The following is a 19,757-nucleotide window of genomic DNA, read 5'->3' as shown; positions in this document are numbered from 1 at the left end:
GGGTTTTTCTTTTAATGGTAGCCATCCTAATGGATGTGAGGTGGGATCCCATTGTAGTTTTGACTTGCATTTCCCTAATAATTAGTGATGTTGAGCATCTTTTCATGTGCTTATTGGCCATTTGTATTTCTTCTGTGGAGAAATGTCCAGATGCTTCCTTTTTAACAAAGTCTTGCTGATTCCTCTTCATCTTCCAGACCTCTTAACCTTGCAGTGCCCAAGGGCACCATCCTTGGACCTCTTCTCTTTCTATACTCACTCCCTTAGTGATCTCAAACAGCCCTACAACTTTAAATATCACCCACCTGCTGACCACTCTCAAATGATATCTTCAGCCCAGCCCTTCCCCAGGTGCTGGGGTTGCCACGTCTAGCTGCCTACAGGATGGCTGCACATGGTTGTCTAATAGGCATTTCAGGCTTAACATGTCCACTGCAGAGCTCCTTTTCCTCCCCTAGAAGCCAGTCCTTCCACAGTTTGCCCCATCTCACATGGCAACTCCATCTTTCCATTGGCTCAAGGCAAAACTCTTGACTTCTTGTTTTCTCACACTCCATCAACAAATCCTGTTAGAGCTATCTTCAAAATATATTCAGAATTTGACCACTTCCACTGCTGCTGTTCTAGTCCAGGTTAACATCATCTCTCACCTGGTTTATTACAGTGACCTCATAACTGGTCTTCCTGCTTCAGCCTTCCCCCTTCAGTCTGTCCTCCATCTGGCAGTAGAGTAACCTGTAAAATCCAGTGCCACATCATGTCACTTTTCTGTTCAAAACCATCTGTATTACTTCTAGCAAAAGCTAAATTCCTAATAATGCCCTGTAAATAATCTCTTCCTTGTACTTGGCCATGTTAAACACATTCCTGCCTCAGGGCTTTGCACTTGCTGGTGTCTCTGCAGAGATAGCGATTCTTAACTTTTTATTTTGTGCCATGGACCCCCCTTTGTCAGTCAATGATGGCTGTGGACTCCTTCTAAGTATAATATCTTTAAATCCATAAAATAATTTCCATAAATTATAAAGAAAGCCATTTATATTGAAATACAACTCTCAAAATATTTTCAAAATGTGTAATATAGTAATATATGTGTTTCTTATCAATTCATTAATTTACAAGAGTTAGCAGCATAATTTTGAAGTAGTAATGAGTATAATGATATCTTGAGATATTTTTAACAACTATAATGCAATATGAAAATACCTGTGATTTCTACTAGCAACAACGTCACAGGTGCTGCTAATATCACTGTGATTTGCTGTCTGCATTCATAATTGAAGAGCATGCTAAATTTTAGTTAGTGAAAATAGAGATAATTTTTTTCTTGCCATATAAGGTCAAGACCCCATGAATGCTATCCATAGACCTCTAGAGGGGGTGTCTGTAGACTCCAGGTTAATAACCCCTGGCTTAGAATGTTCTTCCCCCTTCCACCCTCACTGCTCACTCCTTCCTCTCCTTCCCCTCAAAGCCACCTTCTCAGTGAGCTCTCCCCTGAGGACTCTATTTAAATTGCATCCCCACATTCCTTATCCCTCTTTCCTACTTAATATTTCTCCATAGCACTTACTCACCTTCAAATATAATATTTTTTAACTTATTTTTTAATTGTGTATTTCCTTCCACTAGAAAATGGGTTCTATGAGAGTAGGCATTTCTGTCTGTCATGTTTGTGCCATGTCCCCAGCACCTAGAACGGTGCCTGGCATACAGGAGGAACTCAATAAATATTTGCCGGAGAAAAACAAAGATTTCATCTCTGAGAATCCCATGTTTCTTCTCATTTTTTTTCTGTAAAAAGTTAATGAATGATTTGTGAGACTTTTAATAAAGATTCAGGAATTATCATCAGTTTTATTGCTATCATTCTGTTAACATTTCTAAGGGTAACCTTAAACAGTAGCAGAGAGCTGTGGAAACCCAAGGATTCTGAGGGAGCTTCCAGTGCTAAACAAGAAGTACCTTCCAAAGACTCTTTAGGGACCTGGGTCTCACCCAAACTCAGGGAAACACCTCAGAGGCAAAGTGCTGCCAATATAGCAGTCAGGCCCCCATCTCCAAGCAAACCAATGATACTGATACTTTATCTCCGGCAGTGTGGTAAAATGGAAAATACATAGGTCTCGGGGTCAGCTGGACTGGTGGTGCCAATTCTGCCACCACTTGCTAGCTGTGTGACTGTTAGTAAGTTACTAAACCTTTCTGGATAGGTAAGATGGGGTCTTTGTGAGAATGAAATGGGATGGCTTGCACAGCGCACAGCACAGAGCAGGTGCTCTATAAGTGGTCATCCCCTCCCTCTTCCATCTCTCTAGGTCATTTTATAACTACTTGCCAAGGTTCATGGGATCCTGATGGCTCAGAGGAGGAGCCCGTCCAGTCCTCTCCTGCATGCACCCCCTCTGCAACTAGACCCAACCCCAGCAGTCCCTTGGACTGTACCACTGGAAATTGGTGCCTCCACTCTCACCTCAGATGTGTGGCTGAGACTGCCATGTGGACCTTGACCATGAAGCCCACCATCTATCACAGTGTTTTCTCCTGGCCTTCCCTTTTGCCCACACTGGAAGACTTTGTAGATATACTCAGAGCGTAACACAGAAATCATTGTCCCCCAGTTTTTCAGTGTAAAGAGCTTTCAGGGAGCGCAATCACCCTTCTCAAACGTAGGCACCAGGGAAATGCTAATATACATGTACACTATGAGCCAGGCCCTGCTTCACACATATAGCATGTATATGTACATATACACAAAGACGTATATGTGCACACGTGTATATATATATATACACGAGGCCTCAGGAACTCTCCAACCCTCCCATTCTACAGAAGAAGAAAAAGAGACCTAGAGACATGAATTCATCATCTTGCCCACATCAAGCAGCTTCTGAACTGCAGAGCCAGGATTAGAACCCAGCTATTTAACCATTTTGTTACATGCTCACAGCCTGCAACATGTATTTCCAGGCACTGAGCTTGGACTTGGGAAAACCAGCTGACCATTAAGAGCTAGAGCCAGGTCTTACTGGGAGGTGATACCCAGCCCCTCAGTCTTGCCAGACAAGCCTCTCCAGACTTTGTGAATGAAGGCCAAGGAAAAGAAATGTTGCAGTGACTCCCTTTGAGCTCATATTTCTTTCTTGTTGCAAAAAGTGCTTATTTCAGCATCCATCATCTCCCTCTTTGTTGTGCAGACAATCTGCCCTGTCGAAGGATTTGTGCTGTTATTACGCGTTTGTTTATTATTAGATTTATTTCTCCTATAAGCAAATGTGTTCACAACATTCCATCGGGGAATCTTCTTAATTGTCACATAAATGTCATCTTATGTAAATTGAATATTTATCTTTCCATGGAAGGGGGAAGAGAGGAAAGAAAGAATAAACAATCTTCAGTCTTGGAGAGAGAAGGCGGTTCCTGTCCCAGTTCACAACTCACCGACCTGCCTTCAAAGCCAAAGGTGAGCTAAAAAAAATTATTGGATCATTTTTGAGGGGCAGCCAAACGGGAGGGGGAAGAAAAGTTGGCAACGCTGTTTTGGGGATGTTGGGCCAGGCTCTCAAGTCTCCCCCCAAAACCCTGCCTGAAAGTAGACCACCCCCTCCCCAACTGGCAGCATCCGGAGAAGGCTACAGCTTGCCTCCCACTCCTCCCTATCCAGGAGGCCAGCCCTACTCCTTCCTCGAGAGGTGAGCGCGGCGGGCGCAGCGGGTTGGGTGGGTGTGGCCCGCGGCTCCGGGAACCGACCCAAGGCCCCGCCACCGCCCGCGAGCCGCCCGACGCCCGCCTGCACGGCGAGCGCAAGCTCTTCTTCCAGAAACTGCGAGGATCCGAGCGCACTGTTTGTGCACCACAAGGTCAAGTCGGGAAGTGGAGCCGGAGGAGGAGGGGCCAGGAGGCGAAGGGTGGGGAGAGGGGCGCCCCGCTTCCTCGCCAAGTACCAGCCCTTGGAAGTTGCCCCTTGGTTTTTAACCCTTTAGGGGGAGTGGGAAGAACGAGCAAGGGGGAAGACGATACCCTGGGGCAAACTCCTACTGGGGCCAGGACGTGCAGCCACCCACCCACCCATCACTGCGTTCCACACCCCCCGGAAATGCGGGGCAGAGCTCGGCGCCAGGAGGCACCCGGACGGGGGGAGGGGGCGACGAACCCGAGAGGGACCCTCTCTATGGACCGCCCCTCCTTTCTTGAGGTCGCCCACAATTTCAAGTTTCCCCGGCCTGGGATGTTAGTTTCCATCTGCTGTGGGTGGGGGAGGAGGGCCGCGCCCCCTCCCCCAGACTAGCGCGCGCCCCTCCCCTCCGCTCCTGCCAGCACTTTCTGCTCACTTCTGGCGCTGCAAAACGCCACGCGATTTATTCAAGTCGCATTTTTAAACCAGCGAGTCAGGAGCAGAGCCTAGGGCGAGGGTCTTCCAGCACTGGAGCCCCGGGAGGCGGAGTGCTCGGTGCAAACCTCATTCCCTCCGCGAGTGTCGCCTTCAGGCTGTTATTTGCAAAGAAACGTCTTTTTGACGCAGGGAGAAATGGCAAATTTTAAGTACGTCATTAATATGGCGCCAAAAGATTTTTTTAAGTATAAGCTTGCCTTTTCTTTTTTTTTAAGGTTGCGGGGGGCGCCGCCCGGGTCTGGGGCGCGAAGGGGGCGGAGTGTGAGCAGAAAGTGTGAGTGAGAGAGTAGAGGGGCGGGGTATGTGTGTGAGTGTGTGAAGTGTGAGCAGACCTGATGGGACTTGCACGGGCGCAGCCGCCGCTCGGGCCCGGCCCTGGGGACAGGACGGGCTCGGGGCGCCCCAGAGCCCGTGGGGAGTCCGGGCCCGAGGTGCAGGCGGGCCAGCGGCCCAGCAGGGCACCCTCCTCGCGAGGCCTGCAACGCTACCTGGACCCGCTGCTGGAGCTAAACAACTGGGCGTGGGGGGGGGGGGGAGAGGACGGGGGGGGTGTCAGGAGTGGAGATCTGAGTGAATAAGAAAAAAGTGGCTACTCCCCCTCCCTCTCTCCTCCCGCCCGCCCCCACCCCACCCCACCCCACCCCCACCCCAACACATTTTTTTTTCTAAAGAGATCACAAGGAAGTCTTGGTTTAAAAAGAAACAGAAACATACACAGGGGGGTTGGTGAATGGTGCCGACCGCGGCCATCGCAGTTGGAGGCTATTTTGGGGGGGCGTGAGTAGCTTCCATGGAGTTACTTTGCGCCCACTCCTAGCGGCAAGGGCTTGGGTCCGGCGGGCCGACCGTCCCCGGCAGGGGTGCGGGGCCGAGGACGTCGCGGTCCCGGCCGCCTCCCTCGCTGCGACCCCGGATGGATGCGCGCCCCCCGCCCGCCCGGACCGGCCCCAGGAGCTCTGGGTTTCGGGAGCATCCTTCCCGCGCTGGCCCCCGCCGGGGCGCATAGCCGAGGGCAGCGCCCCTCGGAAGGGCACCGCGGAACAAGGTAAGATCCAGCCCCGGGCAATGGGCCCTGCGCATCTCCACGGCGTTATTTTGTGTTTTTGCAACCGATTTGCAGCGCTCCTCGCTCTCTCTCTCTCTCTCTCTCTCTCTCTCTTGCTCGCTCCCTCTCTCTCCTGCTGGCTGCCTGTTCTAGGAAGCCAGCGCGGGGGGGGCGGGGGGGGGATGCACAGCACAGGGGAGAGAGATTGCGCATGTTGGTCAGTCGTGTTTTAAAGAGTACATTGCGGGGAGGCTGAGAGGGGCGCATGCAACAACAACTTTTGGAAGGGTGAGCTTGGCGACCTTCTTTATTAATGACTGCGGCAAAGCGCCCCCGGGCCGGCGAGGGGGCGCGGGCGGGCGGGGGCGCGCCGGGGCTGCAACTTGCTCGGCGGGCTCCGGCCGGGCGGAGGGGCTGCGGTGGGAGACCGGTGCAGAGGGGAGGTCGCGCGGTTGGGGATTGTGGTTCGGAGAACCGGAGCTATCTGCCCTCCTGTCGCCTCGAGTTTCATTTTGTTGATACGCAGCACGTCCGGGCGCCGAACCGGGCTGAGCCGGTGCACATGACCCCACGCTAGGCTCACGTGCAGCGGGTCCGGTCCCAGACACCTTCCGGAGGCCACCGCCTCCGCCCTGTCGCCCCCTCTCCGAGCTGGGTGCACGCGGGCGCTGCACGCGGGGGCAGCATGCTCAGCTCTCGGGCGCGGAGGCTCTGCACAAATTAAACACAGTTTTTTGGAGGGCGGGGGACACCCTTTCCAGGTGAGTATGGAGGGTGCGCAGCCCCGACGCCGGGGACGCGGATTGGGGTCGGGGGCAGCCCTTCCTCCAGGGCTGCGCGGGAGTCCGGCGGGGGAGAAGCGCTGGGAGAGTGGAAATATACCGGCGGCGGCCGGAGCGGCGGGTGCGCGCCCGCGGGGCGACGGCAGGGGGCGTGGCCCTTGTTTACCTTCTCCCAACTCTGCCGGTTCGCGTCCCGCTCCGGGGACGGTTCCGCAGTCCCCTGCCCTCTGCCTCCGCCCCTGAACCCTGGGTGGTACCGGGAAGATGTAGGCAAGTGGTGGCCCCAGGCTGGAACATACACACCTGACCCCCAAATGAGTGACATTGTAGCCCCCGCCCCCACCAAGCACCTCTGCAGTCCCTCTCTCGGATCCCCAGCCCCGCCCCGCCCCCGGCAGTGGCATCTTCCCGGCCTCACCACCTTCCTCCCTCCCTCTCTCCCTCCCTCTTTCCCACCCACTCGCCTGCGTCTGCGGAGCGGCTCCCGCCCGCCTCCTACCCGCCTGGGTGCAGACTTGTGGCTCCCTCCGGTCCCTTCCCGCCTATCCCTGGGCCCTCAGACACCCTTTTCTCCAGGCCAAAGGATGAAGGCGTCAGCTTAGCGATTCGTGGCTATTTTGTCGGAAAATAAGGATGTATGCGAGACAAGCAGGAAGGCTTCACTCTAGCTGCCAGAGGCCCAGGACCTCCCCCAACCCTGCCCCCCACTGCACACAGCTGCCCACCCCCCAAGGGGCTCGGCTGCCCTCACCTGCTTCACCTAAACCCGTCCTCCTGCCCCGAACATCAAGTCCACCTCCCGGTGCCGCCCCGGGCCCGAACCACCTCTTGCCCTTCCTTTGCCTGGGCCGGAGCCCCCCGCAGCCACCTCTGGCTCCTCCTCCCGGCTCCCGCGGTCGGAATCACGCCGGCGCGCCTCCTGCCTGCGGTCCCGAGGACTGCCTCCAGGGGCAGGCTGGAGACTCGCGCCACCCCCATCCCAATCCCCTTAGCTTCAGCCGCGGGCCAGGACGGTGTTTTTACCACCTTAGACGCAGGTCTCGTGCCGCGGGCTGGTAGGAGCGGAAAGGGCAGTGTTTTCCTTTGCCTGGTGCCAAGGGTTCGCTGCAGCCGGCCACTGTGGTCTCCGCAGATTTCCAAACCTTGCCCCCGCGCTTAGCACCCCCAGCTCGTCTACTGCGGGATTCCGAGACACAAAGTTTTCCCCAGGGGCTGAGTTTGCAGGGGGTCATCAGGAGGCATCGTGCTTGCACTCAGAGCAGTGTCAAAGGGGACGGGGAGGAGCTAAGTGGGCATGACTGACCTGGCGCCTTGCCTTTGTTGGAAGGGGGAGGAGCCCTGATTTTTGAGCCCAGACAAGCTGTCAGGACGTCCCTTTAACGTTTTTGTTGGCAAAGGAGTTCCGGGCCGGGGCCGGGCGGGGCCGGGGTGGGGGAGGGCCCCTTGGTCCCTTGGTCCCTCCTCTCCGGGTGGTATTAACTCCCTCTCTTCACTGGTAAAATTCCCAGTAGGACATTTGGCAAAAGGGCCGGGCAGGGAGCTGCCAATGGGGCCTGGGCTTGTTTCCTGGGTTCCCAGGGTGCTAGCGTCTCCCCTACCCTACTTCCTCTCGCACCTTAGAGCCCCGAGTGAAAGCACCGTCCCTGCTATCCCGTCTTCCTCAGGCGGGTTGGGACTCGCAGAGCAATCTCGCAAGCAGAGGAGGAAAATAACAACAGAATAACTGTAAGGGGAAGGAATGAGTAATAAAGCCGACCCAGGCAGGGAGGAGGGCTTTCATGTTTAAGAGATGCTATTTGCTTTTTAGGTCACGGGCTGCAAAAACAGGCTTTGATCCGAAGTGGGCGAATAATTTATTGAGAAAGTTTGTATGGTAGGGGAAAAAAAGGGATGTTTGTTTGATCTGGAGCCCTCTCAGTTGTCCCGAGTGCTGTTGGCTGTTGTTTAGAGTGGAAAAGCATTTGGTTCCACAGCAAATGCCTCGCAGAGGGAAGTCCTCACCCCAGGCAGCAGGGCTTGCGCTGAGTGTTGGTTTTGCAACTGTTTTGCCAAGGGTCTCTCCAGCGCTTTTGGAGATGAAGTGTTTAAGGATAGAGTTGTTTGGGCTCAGGATGCAGCAAATGTTTCCAGAACATTTCCCATCCAACATGCTTTTCCTTTCCCTAAATTGCCTGGCTAAATGGCCAGTAACACTGATCCAAGAGGCTGTCAGAAATCGTCACTTCGTTTTCAATGACAGGTGAAGGATTGCTAGTGCGCAGCCCCCACGTGCACCCCAGAGGCTTGAGGTTAGGCCTTTGATGCTGACTTCCACATCACATCCTTGAGGTTGGGGGCAGGGTGTTCTGGTTAACTGGTGTTCCGATTAACAGGGAGGTATTTGTTTTATACTTAGGACCCAGGTTAGAGGCTTCCAGTCCAGAGTCTTTACAGCTCATCCAGCAGGCTCTCTGGGGGCCTCACAGTTTTCCCTTTACATTCTCCAAGGGGAGGCCAGGTCCGGGTTGTGAGAAGGAGTACCCCTGGCTTGGCCTGTCCTCCACATAGCCCGTTACCATGTGGCTCAAAGCTTAGGAACCCAGGAAGGTTCCCAGACAACCCACAGGAATCTGGAGTGCCCCAGCCCACTCTGGAGCTGTAGGCTTATGCACTGTAGCCCAGCGGGGAGGGGTACTCCATCTGGAGTCATGCAGCCTACGTTTGAATGCTGGCTATGCGGTCACCAGCTGTGATGACTGCCCTGTGCCTCAGTTTCTTCATCTGCAAATGGAGTTAATAACAGTACCTACCTCGTGGTGGGTGTATGCATTAAGCAGTCTGTTGCATAAAGAAGACTAAGCCCAAAGCCAGCCGTGTGGCCAGCACTGGGTTAGTATTAGCCATTCTTACTGTTACTACTAATGACCTGGAGAAGGCCCAAATGCAGCTCTGACCTTTGCTCTCCCCCTTTAGGCTAGGCCCCAGCTCCCTTTGCTGAAGGAGGGATCCGAAGGGCCCTGCGGTTGCCAATGGGCAGCCAGCTCTGGGAGTGAGTGGACTGCGCTTTACCCGCTCTGAGGTGGAGAGTAGGGGGAAAAGTACTGAAGGACACAGTACACAGAGCCCCTCGCATCCTCCAGGACCCCCTTGGTACGGAGCATGGGGTCTGGAGGGAGGGTGTTGGCAGCATGTTCTGGGGGAGCTGGCGCCCCCTGGGACACTCGGGGTTGCAGGTGGGCAGTGATGGGTGTCAGAGGGCTCGGGCTTCCCCCAGCTTAGAGAAGCAGGTCTGTGTGTACAGAATCATTTTCCTACCAGCAACTCCTGTCCCTGAGAAGGCATTAAAGTTAATGAGAGATAGGAAAGAGTGGGGCTCTGACCCCTGTTTAAAGCGATTTAAGAGCGTGCGGCTCTTGTTTTCTGAATGTCTGGCCTTCCCGACGCAAGGAGGCTCTGAGGACAGGTTTTCCAGCCGAAATATCATTAAATTGTATTAGCATCTTATTACACACACGCCTTAGCGGTCTGCCTCAGACAGGGAGAGTTTTTGTTTCTCTTTGAAAGATTGTGTCTGGAATGGTAAATTGCCTGCTTGAAAGCCTTTTTTCCCCCCTTTTAAAGGAGGAAGATGAAATCCTGCTGTGTGCGGTGGCGGGCAGGGCAGGCCTGGTGGCCCCTGGAGAGGAGAGGCCGGAGGCCAGGTTGGGGTGTTTTAACTGCCCAGGGAGCGGCTGCAGTAGCAGGCCTGAAAGGCCCACTGTTCCCAGGGTCAGCTGGAAGGGCGTTAATGGAGGCCCAGGGTGTTTATTTGAGTTTATTTGCGGAGAGGTCTTTAAAGAGAGCTGGCATTGGGCATTGATGTTTCAAGTCCAGACCTGAGGCCCCCACTAAGACCAGTGGCTAGTGCTGCCAAGAAAACATCTGCCACCAAATTGCTGCCCTATTATTGAGTTGACATTGATCATTAGCCAGGAGCCCAACCAAATAAAGCCTCCTGGAGAATGTGTGAGGTTAAGATGGGGAAGGAGGGCTGTGAAAACAGGACGAAATCTTGGGCTAGGGTATTTGTTCCTGCAAGCTGCAGGCAGGCCAGCTGGGTTGTGTGGTCTGCACACTTCTAGAGAGAGGGACAAGAGCACACTGAGCACCCAGTATGTACCGAGCCCTGTTTTGTGCTGAGTACACCACGAGGGGGGCACTGGGGCTCCAGCAGGGATCCAGACAGACGTGCTCCTTACTCATGGAACGTATGTTCTTGAGGAGGACATTCAACAAGTAGATCAACAAACACGAATTGTGATGGATGCTCTAAAGACACTGGATAACGGGGTGGTGGACTCTCTTTAGATAAGTTACCTGGTGTAGACCTGTGACATTGAAGCTGAAATCTGAAGGATGAAAAGTCAGACATGTGTGGACTGCATAGAACATTACAGGCAAGGAGCACAGCCTGTGCACCGGTCTAGAAGCATGGACCATCTGGCTTGTTTCAGGAACTGAAAGGAGGCCAAGGTGGCTGGAAAGTGGTGGGGAAGGGGACAGTAGTTGATATGAACTTATTGAGGTAAGCGGGGGCCAGATCATATAGGCTCTTGTGGTCAGGAGCTTGAGTTTTGTCCTTTGATCAGCAGGAAGCCTTTGAAAGATTTTAAGTAGAGGCATGACATGATCTGATTTATGCTTTTTTTTAAGATCATTCTGGCTGTTGTGTGGATCCCGGATTATGGGAAAGCAATTGTGGAAGCTGGGAGATGAATGAGGAGTCCAGGCAAGAGATGAGACTGGCTTGGACCAGTGTGGTAGCAGTAGAGACGGGGAAAGAGGTGGATGGATTCACCATGTGTTCTGGAGAGAGAGCCCGCGACACTTGCCAAGGGTTGGCTGTAGGGTGGAGGATGCACAGAGAGGCTGTGGGCTGCTGGTCCATTGAGGGGACACTCCTGAAGGAGAGCTTTCTGTGTCTACATGCTGGGGATGGTGTGGGAGGTACAAATGGGCTGGTGCAAATGGAAGGAAAAGAGGACCCTTGCTTTCCTAGAATCTCCTTTGTAGTAGGGTTTTAGGAGCACTTTCTGTCCCCAAAAGCAAGTGCCTTGTGACACTGAGGTGTTCTCCCAGAGCAGACTGCTTTGGGAGAGATTGGAGGAGGGATCAGGAGAGAGGGAAAACCAGAGGCCAAGATCAAGTCTCAGCATGCCCAGCCTCCACCTGCATTTGCAGCTCCTGGTTTCAGCCTTGGTAAAGGAGTCCTCCTCCCTGTCCCGCCAACTGGGTGGAGAGGGGCTTGATGGGGCAAAGGGCTGTCCCACAGGGGAGCCCCAGCCTCATTTGGAGCTTCATTAGCCACTGGCAGTGGGCAGGCGGGGAGGACTTTGGAACAGACTTGGTTCAAAGGAAAGAAGCTTCACTCACAAAACAGTGGCTTCCCTCTGAAGCCTAGTTATTATTCCAATTAAGCCACTACAAAATCTACTCCCTTAATAACACCCTGCCCAGGAGACCTCTGGGGTGTTTTGTGGAGGGCAGGTTGGACGGGGAACTGGCTGAGGATGGGGTGCAGGTCTGCATGCTGACAGGTCACCTGTTGGTCTCTGGGCTGCAAGAAAGAGCGTTATGAAAAGAGTGTTGGCAGTCAAGGGATGCTATTACAGGGGGCCTTCCTTACTGTACAGGGTCACTGCCCCTTCTGAGGAGCCCCTCAGGTGGGTGCTGGTAGGAGGACTCTCCACCTGGCCCAAGGCTGCCATGGTATTCATAACCAGCACCTACAGAGAGCCAGCCATGGTGCTAAGGGCTTTACGCTGCTCTCATTTATTCTCACCAGCTGATTCTGGCCCACAGATGTGTTTAGTTTGGCCCTCTCAAAGTGTTTTAAAAATTCTGAATCAGTTGCCAACATTTTAAGTTCAGGAGATTTATGTAAAAATCCAGATCCAGTTTGTGTCCTCTGGGAGGTATGTCTTTCCCAAGGTCCCTGGTCTAGTGAGGGGTGGAGCTAGGATGGGAATGCAGCCCCTCTGAATCTGGAGCTCCTGCTTTTCTGCTGTGGGAGACCCTGGCTTGAAAGTGCCCTCTTTGCTAGAAATGAAGAGAAATGCAATTCATGTACAGGATTGTGGGAGAAAACAGGTGGGTGCATTTATAGCACCTCTCCCCCTCCTCCTACCCTATCCGTGACAGGGCCGGGTTGGCAAGATGTAGGCTAGAGTCAGGGTTCTGTTAAAGTCACCTTTGTCACTCAGACCTCAGAGAACAGCGAGGATGGGCAGCTGTGGGTGGTAGAGCTTTGCTGCCCCGTTCAGCTCATGACCTGGGCCACTGGGCTTCTTGCACTCTGCTGCACAGAGGCGCGGGGAAGTCTAAAGGTCAGGAGCGTGGTCTCCTGAGTCAGATTTCTTACAAACGCTGTGATCTTGGGCAAGTCCGAGCTTAGTTTTCCTCATCTGCAAAAGGGAAGCTGTCATGCCCACTGGCACCGGGGCTGTTCCTAGGGTTTTGTGAGGTCCCTGGGGGTACCAGGGCGTCCCCTTCCCCTGCCACAATGAGTGCTTAGCAGTTTTAGCTTTTGTTCCTGCCTCCTTGGCGTTTGTCCTACAAACACCACCAGGCATCCCTCTGTACCTCCACGCCCTCTGGAGAACACTCTACCTGCACCTTTGGAGCTGGGCAACGAGCAGCCCCAGTGAACCTTCCTGTTATCCTGGTCCTGCTGTTGGGGGACACTGGGGTGGAGAGAAGCTCCTGGCTGAGGGCAAGTCCAAGCAGGAGGGTCCTTCTGGTCAGCTCAGAGCTCTGGGTAGTCATGCGCTGCCTTAGACAGCTCATGCCCCCTGGTCCCTGCAGAGCTGCAGTAATGTAAGGGGAACCCCTGAGCTCAGCATGAGCAGACTTGGGGTGGCAGCAGGTGGCAGATGGGATCCCAAGTGGGAGTGGGGAGGCTGGTTGGCCTGCAGCTGGGCTAGCTGGGCAGTAAGTAGGGCTTTCTCCCTACAGACACTGGCTCCTTGTGCTTTGCTGTGGGTAGTGAGGCAGCCCGGTTCCAGACTAACAGGAACGTGGTGGAAACCACTCTGGGCCCCAAGCCCTAGATCACTTCTCGCATTAGGACTCAGCCACTGACTAGCTGTGAAACAGGTTAACAAGCCGCTCAGTGTGCTCCCCTCCAAGAGGGGACAACAGCAGGCTCTGCCATCCAGGACTCTGCAGGATTAGAGGAAATAGTAGGTGGGAAAGCACTTCCAACAGGCAGGAGCTGACAAGGGCACAAAGGCAGCTCAGTGTGGGCTCAGGGATCAGATCACGTGGATTCAAATCCCAGGTCAGCCAGTTACTAGCAGGACAAGGCACTGAGCCTCCCCAGTAAATGAAGCTAATAGCTCACAGCTTACCAGGTTGTTGGGAGCATGAGATAGCGGACATAGCGAGGTGAAGGAATGAGCTCAGTTTGGGAGAGTGGCCCTTCTTACCTTGAAGTTAAATGCTGCAGTCAAGATAAAGTTGGTTTGTACTTTTATCAGGAGAAGGGCTTTTGGGGAGGGAGGGCAGTCCATCCCGGGACTAGTCGCCCTGAGCCCCGTGTCTCAGCTTGGAGCCTCCCTGCCCCTACCCCATTTCCACACCCCTCTGGCTGCCACTCTCAGGATGTGCCCTCAGTGCTGTCTGGGCTGGCTTGTCCTAAACTCAGATAGCATGGTCCTCCTGGAAGAATCAGGCTTGTTTTCCTCTGCCCTCCCTCTACGTCTCCTTTAGCCAGACTCCTGCTCCTCTGAGGCTCTGGGCTCAGGAGGTGGGAGATGCAGCCTACTCTCGGGGCCCCCGTGGGTGGGTGGGGAGAGGCTGAAGCTGGCTGAGGAGAGGTCTAGGGCAGGGTCTTGTTCTCATTCTTCCACTGCAGTGGGGTAAGTGTGGGGAGTTACGTTATCAGGCAATTTTCTGAGATTGAGGATTTCCCAGCCGCCTGTGAGTATAATGGGGCCTGCCTTTTGTTGCAGATGGAAGAGAAGAGGCGAAAATACTCCATCAGCAGCGACAACTCTGACACCACTGACAGTAAGGCCTTCCATTTGGGGTTCCCACAGGAAAAGCCTTTGGCTAATTATCAGGCCCACGGGCCCAGGTCGGGGGAGGCTGCCCTGTGGTCTCAATGGTGATAAAGTCTGAGTCAGGCAGGGTCCCTCTGCTCTAAGAAAGTCCCCACACCACCATGGCCTCCAGGGCTTGCATCCTCTTCATTCTACTCCCCTTTACCTCAGGTCTCAGTGTTTTGCTCTGGTTGGAATAGGTCAACTCCCCTCTGGCCCTTTGCATATGCTACTCCTGTCTGCTAGGGACACATCCCTCTCTCTCTGGCCCTCCTGTTGAATCAGGGCCCTATGGGAGGTCTCTACAACAGATAGAGAACCTATCACTCTTTATTATGATTTCCTGGTAAGTATCTTTCCTGACCAATGGTGAGCTCCTTGATAAGAGGGGTCACATCTTGCTCACTGCTGTACCCCCAGCTAAATCAGCACGTAGTAGGTACTCAGGAAATGTTTGCCAAAGAAATTAATGAAGGAGTCTGACCTTCATGGGATCTTGGCAATAGAATCTTGGAGGTAGACTTTTGTGTGGGTTAGGTGTGTGAATTGGATGTCTGGGAGGTGGGAGGCATTTTTGAGGAGAAATTGGGGCCTGGGGAGCCTCGTCGGAAATTTGGGGGAGAGAAGGGAGGTTTGTGTAAGGTAAGAGCTTTCCTCTGGTACCAGAAGGCAGCTCTGCTCAGATGCTCCAGGAACCTGGGCCTGCAGGAGCCAGTCGGAGTAAGAAGTTCCATTCTGCCTTGTGTAGGAGAGATACGCCGCCAGGAGGCTCCCACCTAGCGGTGCATCCTGGTGGAAGCCCAGGCTGAGGAAGAGGCTGCACTGCCAGGGAGGATGGACCTGGAGCCCTGCAACTCTAGACCTCAGTTTGTTCACATATGTGGTGAGCAACTGGGACTAGAGAGGTCTCCAAGGCCCTTAGAGCTCCTGGAGTTCCACCGCCCCACAAGAGCCTGAGGACTGGTGCACTAGGACGGCCTGTCAGGGCCCAGCTCCTTCCTACCTCCAGGTCTCGTTCACTGACCTTTGAGGTCTGTTTGTTCAGCTTGGCTCTGGTGTCTCACCTGGCCAGCCCTTCCTCCCTGCGGCAGGAGATCACAGCATCTGGCCCTCTGTGGCTGCAACCACGCTGCCTGTGGCCTGTCTCAGTAGAGCCAAGAAGAACCGCATCCTCTGCTTCTAACTTTATTGCAGGCAAAGGAACCCTGAGGGCCAGGCTCCTGCAAGAGTGAGCGTCTGGGCCACTGAGACCTGTAGCTGCATCAGAGTCGGGCCAGGCTGAGGCCTAGAGCCTTCCCACCTGCCCCCACCACTGTACCCACCCATGGCTGTTGCTCTTTTGATCCGTAGGGGTGGAGGCCACAGCCTGCAGTCCAGCAAAGGCCTTGGACTCTTACAATAATAGCTAATGTTTATTGAGGTAGCGCTGTGTGCTGGACACTGTGCTAAGACTTTACTGGCATCATATTTAATTCTTATAAAAACCCTTTGAAGACAGTTATTCTCTTGCTCTCATTTTATAGAAGAGCAAACTGAGGCTCAGAGAGATTAAGTCATTTGCGTACGGTGACAGGCTAGTAAGAGCTGAGCCAGGGCTCAAGCCTGGTCTGTGAGTCTCCTTTAGAGCAGCACTCTTCCCACTGCCCTCTTCTGCCTCTGTATTCCCACTGGGCGTCATCCCAGAGGGTGTAACCTGGGGTGGGGTTGGAGAGGCTACGGAAGGCTTATTGTAGCCCTCCTTCACCAAGGAGGAAACAGAGGACCAGAGAGGGCAAGGGACTTGCCATGGGTGACAGAATAAGCTAATACTGAGTCCTGGTCACTACCTTTTATTTAAGCCCTTTCTGGTTGGTTGAGTGAAAGAGGCTTCAGGTCCCCCCGCCGGTTCATCATTGGAGAGGCCCAGAGCAGGGACAGTCCTCCAGGTGCTCAAAGAGGTCTCCACCTCCTGGACATTCAAGCCAGAGGTCTCCTCACAGGTTTCCTGTCATTGGACGCAGATAGGTGGTGTTCCTGGCCTTCCAGGGGTGCCTCATGGGCTGTGCTGTCTTTGTAGGTCACGCTACGTCTGCATCAAGATGCTCCAAACTGCCCAGCAGCACCAAGTCGGGCTGGCCCCGACAGAACGAAAAGAAGCCCTCAGAGGTGAGTAGTGACAAGTGTCCTGGAGAAGGATGGAGCAGAGGTGGGGAAGCGACAGGAGCAGAGACCTGTGGTGAGGGAGGGCGGGAGCTCTGCAGATGTGTGGGGGAAGAGCGTTCCTGGCAGAGGGCACAGTCGTTGCAAACCGAGGCCCGTGTGGCTGAGTGAGGGAATGGGAGAAGGCCGGCGGGGATGCCGTTTCTCATAGCCTTGTAGGTTGTTGTAAGATGTTCCTATTGATCTGAGCCAGAGGAGGAGCCTTTCAGGGATTGTAACCAAGGACATGGTCGGTTGTTTTAATGAAAAGTCCCACTGGCTGCTGTGAGGAGAAGGGAATGGGGGGGCAAGTGTGGAAACAGGTAGGGTTCTTTCGCAGTTGTACAGGAGAGAAATGGTGACTTAGCGCCCAGTAGTGGCAGTGGAGTGAGGAGCAGTAGGACTTGGGACATTTTGGAGGCTCAGCCGTGGGTGACAGCATTTGCTGATGTAGGGGTGAAGGAAGGCGTCCTCAGTCATCTGGTTGAGTCACCCACTCCTTATGCCAGGTTCACACACATCTGCATTTTAAGGCTTCCTCACTTTGCCCTGGCCTGTTTCTTGTGGCAGGTAGAGGTGTTTATGCCCCCGGTGCCTTGGAGAAGAGCATTAGCGGGTGGGTGGGCGAATGGGCAGCAGGATCCTGCTTCCTGAAGCCCTGGAAGACTCACAGCCCCTGGCCGCCCTGCTCCCTCTTAGGTCTTCAGCTCACTGCACTGGGCTCAGAAGAGGCCCTTGGCACAGATGAGGTTGCAAAAGCATTGAGTGCCTGAGAAGGAGGCGGTTTTGAATCTGGCGCTTAAGAGAGACATTATTCTGCAGCCTGCAGAGCAGCCAGGCATGGAGCTGGATGGTTTACTTTTTTAATCCTTAAAACTAGCTCAGAGTTCTCAGTCCTTCTGTATAATAAGGAAACTGAGGATCTCAAAAGTTATATAGCCAAGACCTAAAGTTCTTAGGGCCAACAGTGCCAAGGGTGGGAAGGCCCAGAGTTGTGGGGCATAGCCCTTGGTGTGGGGTGGGGGAGGGTATCTTTGTTCTGAGCCTGGTGCCCTCCTCTCCCTACCTGCACCACAGGGGCAATCCTGGCCTAGCTGTTGTTAGCTGGCCCTAGGGGGGTCTTCTGCAGAAGCTTGCATTTGAAAAAGGACTCCCTGCCTCTTCCACCTCCTCTGTAAGCTAGCCTATCCTAGGACTCTCCCTTTGTTGGGGGGGTTCCTTTGAGACCTGATGCCTCCCATCCCCATCCCCCAACCTAGTGTCCTCCTTTGGCCCCCATGGGGGAGGGGTGGAAGTGGAAGGAGATGTCTCCTGGAATGCAGTAAGGACTGAAACTCGGGGTGGGGTGGGCATGAGAGGATGCTGTTCTTGAGGCTCTTAGTGCCCTCCTGGACTAGCCCTGCTCTGTGGGTGGATGGGATGTGCTCAAGTGCACTGAGAAGTAGGAGGCAGTGTGCTAGGGCCCTGGGAGCCCCTGGGACCACCCCTCCACTCCTTCAGCCCCCACTCCTCTCCTATCCCTTAACCCTCAACCCCCACCCTCATCAAGAGACCCACAGGGGCTCCACCACTGCTGTGATTTAATTAGTAAAACAATAGTCACCTTTATGTGTCTTCCTGGTTCTGGGAGGCAGGAATTGTCATGCCCATTTTCTCAGAATCCCACCTGCCCACTGCTTTCAACAGCTATTCAGGTTAGAGAAGGGTGGGGAAGTTCTGGGGAGCTCCTGGGCCTGGCTCAGTCCCCTAACTCCCCCCCTTCCTTGCTCCCTCCAAGCACCAGTGGTAAGAGGGCCCCCCCCGCCCCACTACAAAGATCCTAGGGGCAGGGCTGCCATGTACACCCAGGAGCTGCTGGCAGGGAGGAAACAGGTGTCATCGAAGGCCTAGGGGAGAGAGTGATTTGCATGGGGCTGAAAATTCCCCTGCCTCGTGGGTTTTCCAGCGCACAGAGCCTTTGAACCTTTCTCCACCTAAAAATAGAGTCAAACCATTGTAAGGGTGTTGGTGCCCAGCCCTACTGGGGACTGGCTGTGCATGGCCCTGGGTTTGGGCCCAGGAGCCTCAGAAGCGGGCTCTGAGGCCTGACTGGAGACACCCGGCCTCGAGTCCTGGGCACCTGGGCTCCAGGAGGGCTGAGAAAGTCTTCCCCGCCTTGAACTGTCTCCAAGGACAAGCTTTTCCTCCCACAGCAGGCTGGAGAGTAGCCTGCAAGGTTTCCCTCGTCCCCTACGTGAGGAGGCTGGGCCATAGCTAGCATAAATTCCAAGTTACCGTGGGGCAGAGAGAGGAAACCATCAGTGAAACCTTCCAAATTATTTGGTTCATGGGAATGTGGTGAAAGCAGGGATTTGGTGGCAGATAATCAGGCTGGTCACACAGTCTGCTCCCAGTCTAGCCTGAGTTCCTAGCCAGAATGCTTGCAAATTGATGTGCGTGGTACAGGAGCCCCCTCCCTAGTGGCTGCAGAGCCATGGAACCCATGGTTCACTTAGTCCCCTCATCTCTGAATGTGGACAGTGATGGGGTGGGGGGTTTAAGGACTAGGAGTACTTAGCATAACAGCAGCACTGCACATCAGGAAGCCAACAGCTATGGAAAGGGCTAGGGTTGGGTTTAGGTGAGACTGGCAGGGCTGCCTCTGTGATGACCTGCCAGCGGCTGCCCTTCCCAGTGCACCCTGAGGGGCCAAATCAAGGGGCACCTCTACATCAGAATAAAGTGCTCCAGGGTAGGAAAAAGTGCTCTGACCCAGAGTCAGGACCCTGGACAGGGCCGAGGCCTTGAGGCCCAGCTTCCCTTCTGGCCCTTAACCAGTGGGTGGCCTCCCTCAGCCAGGGTGAAGGAGAATACAGCCCTCAGTACCGGCGCCTGAAGAGACAGGCCCTGGGATTCCTGGGAGGCTGGCTTAGGACTTTTGACAGAAGTGCACCAGGTCTGACATTGGCCCTGGGATCCCCTTTGGCAGTGGAGGAAAAGGTGGGGCTGACCCCAAGGACACAGGCTGCTGCCTTTCTCTGCTCTGCCTGTCTGCAGGATCCCAACAAAGCTGAGATCTGTCCCTTGGGGCTTAAGTCGGCCAGGCCAGTCCTGAAGGAGGGGAAGGGATTAGCTTCGCCTGGGGAGGTGGTATTAGTGTATAAACCATGATGAGGCCTTGGGTTTCTGGCCTGGCCTGTCTCACCAAAAACCATAACCATTATTGGTGCTTAACACTTTGTGGGGCATATCTCTGAGAATCTGATGGAGATCACAGACCAGAGATTATTTTTTAAATACCAACACCAGACCCCCATCCC

The 19,757-nt window shown here is 54.2% G+C and overlaps 2 protein-coding genes across 41 annotated transcripts in view; one reads left to right on the top strand and one right to left on the bottom strand.

The window, feature by feature from the left end:
• Window positions 1-3,682: 3,682 nt before the first annotated feature.
• JADE2 (jade family PHD finger 2) overlaps window positions 3,683-19,757 on the top strand; it is a 51,808-nt gene continuing 35,733 nt past the window's right edge. For 2 of the 27 annotated variants that reach the window (XM_070234305.1, XM_070234297.1), the window contains exons 1-4: window positions 5,581-5,726; window positions 9,173-9,349; window positions 14,191-14,248; window positions 16,337-16,425. In XM_070234305.1, coding sequence (XP_070090406.1) covers window positions 14,191-14,248; window positions 16,337-16,425 — 147 coding nt within the window. In that variant the 5' untranslated portion in view covers window positions 5,581-5,726; window positions 9,173-9,349. The other 25 variants (XM_070234309.1, XM_070234295.1, XM_070234310.1 and 22 more) reach the window with 21 other exon arrangements.
• Window positions 5,717-7,605, bottom strand: LOC111767694 (uncharacterized). Of its 14 annotated transcripts, none has more exons than XR_011425576.1 (4): window positions 7,247-7,547; window positions 6,685-6,832; window positions 6,387-6,523; window positions 5,717-6,149 (listed from the first exon to the last, which is right to left on the bottom strand). XR_011425576.1 is itself a non-coding variant. In XM_070234332.1 (4 exons), exons 1-4 carry the CDS (start codon window positions 7,196-7,198, stop codon window positions 5,749-5,751), a joined length of 804 nt encoding a protein of 267 aa, XP_070090433.1. In that variant the 5' UTR covers window positions 7,199-7,239; the 3' UTR covers window positions 5,717-5,748. The 14 variants fall into 14 exon arrangements, 4 of the variants coding, with proteins under 4 accessions (XP_070090433.1, XP_070090434.1, XP_070090435.1 ...); XR_011425578.1 differs by lacking the exon at window positions 7,247-7,547 and adding an exon at window positions 7,089-7,187; XR_011425574.1 differs by lacking the exon at window positions 7,247-7,547 and adding an exon at window positions 6,972-7,166.

Source organism: Equus caballus, chromosome 14 (assembly GCF_041296265.1).
Source record: "Equus caballus isolate H_3958 breed thoroughbred chromosome 14, TB-T2T, whole genome shotgun sequence".
NCBI classification, from domain to species: domain Eukaryota; kingdom Metazoa; phylum Chordata; class Mammalia; order Perissodactyla; family Equidae; genus Equus; species Equus caballus.
This window is presented reverse-complemented; position numbering and strand designations above follow the sequence as displayed.

What these genes read in the sequence shown, in the direction of transcription:
- LOC111767694 (XM_070234332.1), bottom strand. Translation starts at nt 7,198, where the DNA reads ATGGGGGTGGCGCGAGTCTCCAGCCTGCCCCTGGAGGCAGTCCTCGGG. An exon ending in AGGCAAAGGAAGGGCAAGAG is followed by an intron (nt 6,833 to 7,045) that starts GTGGTTCGGGCC and finishes CCGACAAAATAG; the next exon opens with CCACGAATCGCTAAGCTGAC. An exon ending in ACCGGCAGAGTTGGGAGAAG is followed by an intron (nt 6,150 to 6,386) that starts GTAAACAAGGGC and finishes TAATTTGTGCAG; the next exon opens with AGCCTCCGCGCCCGAGAGCT.